Source organism: Ictalurus furcatus, chromosome 16 (assembly GCF_023375685.1).
Source record: "Ictalurus furcatus strain D&B chromosome 16, Billie_1.0, whole genome shotgun sequence".
In the NCBI taxonomy this organism is placed as follows: domain Eukaryota; kingdom Metazoa; phylum Chordata; class Actinopteri; order Siluriformes; family Ictaluridae; genus Ictalurus; species Ictalurus furcatus.
Window position 1 is genome coordinate 28,467,552 of NC_071270.1, and position 2,298 is coordinate 28,469,849.

Consider the following 2,298-nt stretch of genomic DNA (forward strand, 5'->3'; position numbering starts at 1 on the left):
ATTTTGCAGAAAGTAAACACTAACACAAACTAGTTGGGTCACTTAATGTTTCACTTTGTTCTTGCTAATATTCTTTTACTCAGACGGAATGTTCTAGATGATGTGACTTGACCTGATGGCCATCTGTGCTACTTTTTTCTCTGCAGGTTCTACACCATGTCCATAATGATGGCGGTGGACCTGCTGGGCTGTACGGGCAGTACGGAGGAACGAGCAGCTCTGCTCTATAAGACCATCCAGCTGGCAGCAGAGCTCAAGAGCACCATGGGAAATATGTTCGGATTCGCCGCCATCATGAGAGCCCTTGAACTCCCGCAGGTCAGAGGAGAGACAGAGTTCTTAAGTCTATTAAAACATCTTCATTTCTTCGTTCTTCATTTCGCCGTGAGGTGGAGTGAAATTTAACATGGTGTGTTCCTCAGATCTCACGCTTGGACCAGACGTGGATGACGCTGAGACAGAGACATACGGAGGGAGCCATTTTGTATGAGAAGAAGCTCAAACCCTTCATGAAGGGCTTAAACGAAAGCAAAGGTGAGGATTTGGGCTAGCTAGAGACCTGTCTATACAACCTATCATCCATTACCTCATTTTTTAGTTCAAATGTAGACACGTTCTTAACAAAGATGCATACTTTCTTATTAATTGCTGTTTGTGACGAAAAGTGACGGCAGGTGTCCTCCGGAGAAACTGATCCCGTCCAAATAGGGCTGTGTGTTTATGTGGATAATCTTCAACCTTTACGTTGCCATCTTTTAAAAAAGAATAGCGTACAGTGTTGCTTTTGTCCCATCACCTGTGTTTGTGTGTGTATGTGTCTCTCAGAGAGCTCTGTGCTGTCCAGTACGTCTTTCCCACATGTGGTGCCCGTGTTGTGTCTGTTGGAGAAGGGCGTGGCTGTGGGGGAGGGGCCAGAGCCGTGGGATACTTCAGAATGTGGCGTGGACGTGGTCATGAGCCACCTAGAAGCAGCACGCAGCATTGCACACCACGGAGGCCTGTACCGCACCAACGCCGAGAGCAAGCTACACGGTACTCGGGGTTTTTAGCGCATTTACACACCCGATACAAAATTTTAACCATAAATATCATTTCTGTTACTAACAACTGAAATGAGTTTAAAGCTATATTGGGTAATAATTAATTAACTAATTAAAGAATTAATTGTATAGGTAACATGGGAAAAAAATATTTGCAGGATTGTAGTAGTATAAACCTTGATAGTTTCTTCTATATATACGTATATTAGCTCCGCCTCCAGATGGAACACCAACTTAGCCCCGCCCCTTTTCCGTAAAAGGCTAGTCGTACGGCAAACTGTGAATACAGGATTGAGTAGAGAATGGCAAAGACTTTCACTGAAGTGTGTTAACCCGTGTGTGTGTGTGTGTGTGTGTTTGCAGACTTTCAGGAGAGAAAGGAAGTGTCAGAGATCTTCTGCACGGAGTTCCAGATGAGGCTGCTCTGGGGAAGCCGAGGTTCCGAGGGGAGTCAGAGCGAACGCTACGAGAAGTTCGACAAAGTCCTCACAGCTCTTTCGCACAAGCTGGAGCCTCCTGTACGCCACAGCGAGCTATAGCAGCACCCGCCACCCCCGTCTGACACATTGGTACTGTCCGTCACCTCACTGTCTTTCCCACTTCTGGGAGAGACCATTATAAAGACAGAGGAAAGTGAGAGAGAAAACAGAAAAGGAGCATATCGAATCCAATCTACGAATAAGGTACAAAAGGGGGCGGGGTTTGTCCAGACGGGATGGCGCCGTGTACCGTACGGAACGCGGAACTACGGCAGGGGCGGAGTTTAAAAATCCTGACACCCAAATCTCTTTTGTGACTCGGGACATGATGGATTGAGAAACATCTTTTTTGAGATCTCAGTATGCATGATCATCACGCCGTCGTCCCGGACACTCAGAGACACGTCACACTCGCTCACGCATCTAACGTCTTAATGTAATGTTGCCAAAACTCAACAACCACTTTCTTTACAAAAATCTCCTTTTTATACATTTTATTATTATTATTATTATTATTATTATGTGTTTATTTTTATTTCTGCGTACAAGGAGCAATATGTGGCAACCGACACACACTCAGTACACAATGCTGTGGAGATGGTGGAGAGCCCAGCCTTTGGGAGAGTGTGTAGGGTTGAGGAGCTCACCCTGGTTCCTGATGAAGATCTCAAATCCTTGTAAAAAAATTATATATATATATATATATATATATATATATATATATATATATAAAAGACTCAAATTGGTTCCTGTTGATGATCTGTTGAAGATCTCATCCT

General features: G+C 44.4%; 1 protein-coding gene across 1 annotated transcript in view; it reads left to right on the forward strand.

Annotated features, from left to right (window-relative positions):
• The window catches only part of sh2d3ca (SH2 domain containing 3Ca), a 42,374-nt gene extending 40,795 nt beyond the window's left edge, over window positions 1-1,579 (forward strand). Inside the window, exons 10-13 of the mRNA XM_053644730.1 lie at window positions 147-318; window positions 423-534; window positions 826-1,032; window positions 1,404-1,579. Of these exons, the coding sequence (XP_053500705.1) occupies window positions 147-318; window positions 423-534; window positions 826-1,032; window positions 1,404-1,579 (667 nt within the window). The remainder of the gene's footprint in view (window positions 1-146; window positions 319-422; window positions 535-825; window positions 1,033-1,403) is intronic.
• Window positions 1,580-2,298: the final 719 nt, after the last annotated feature.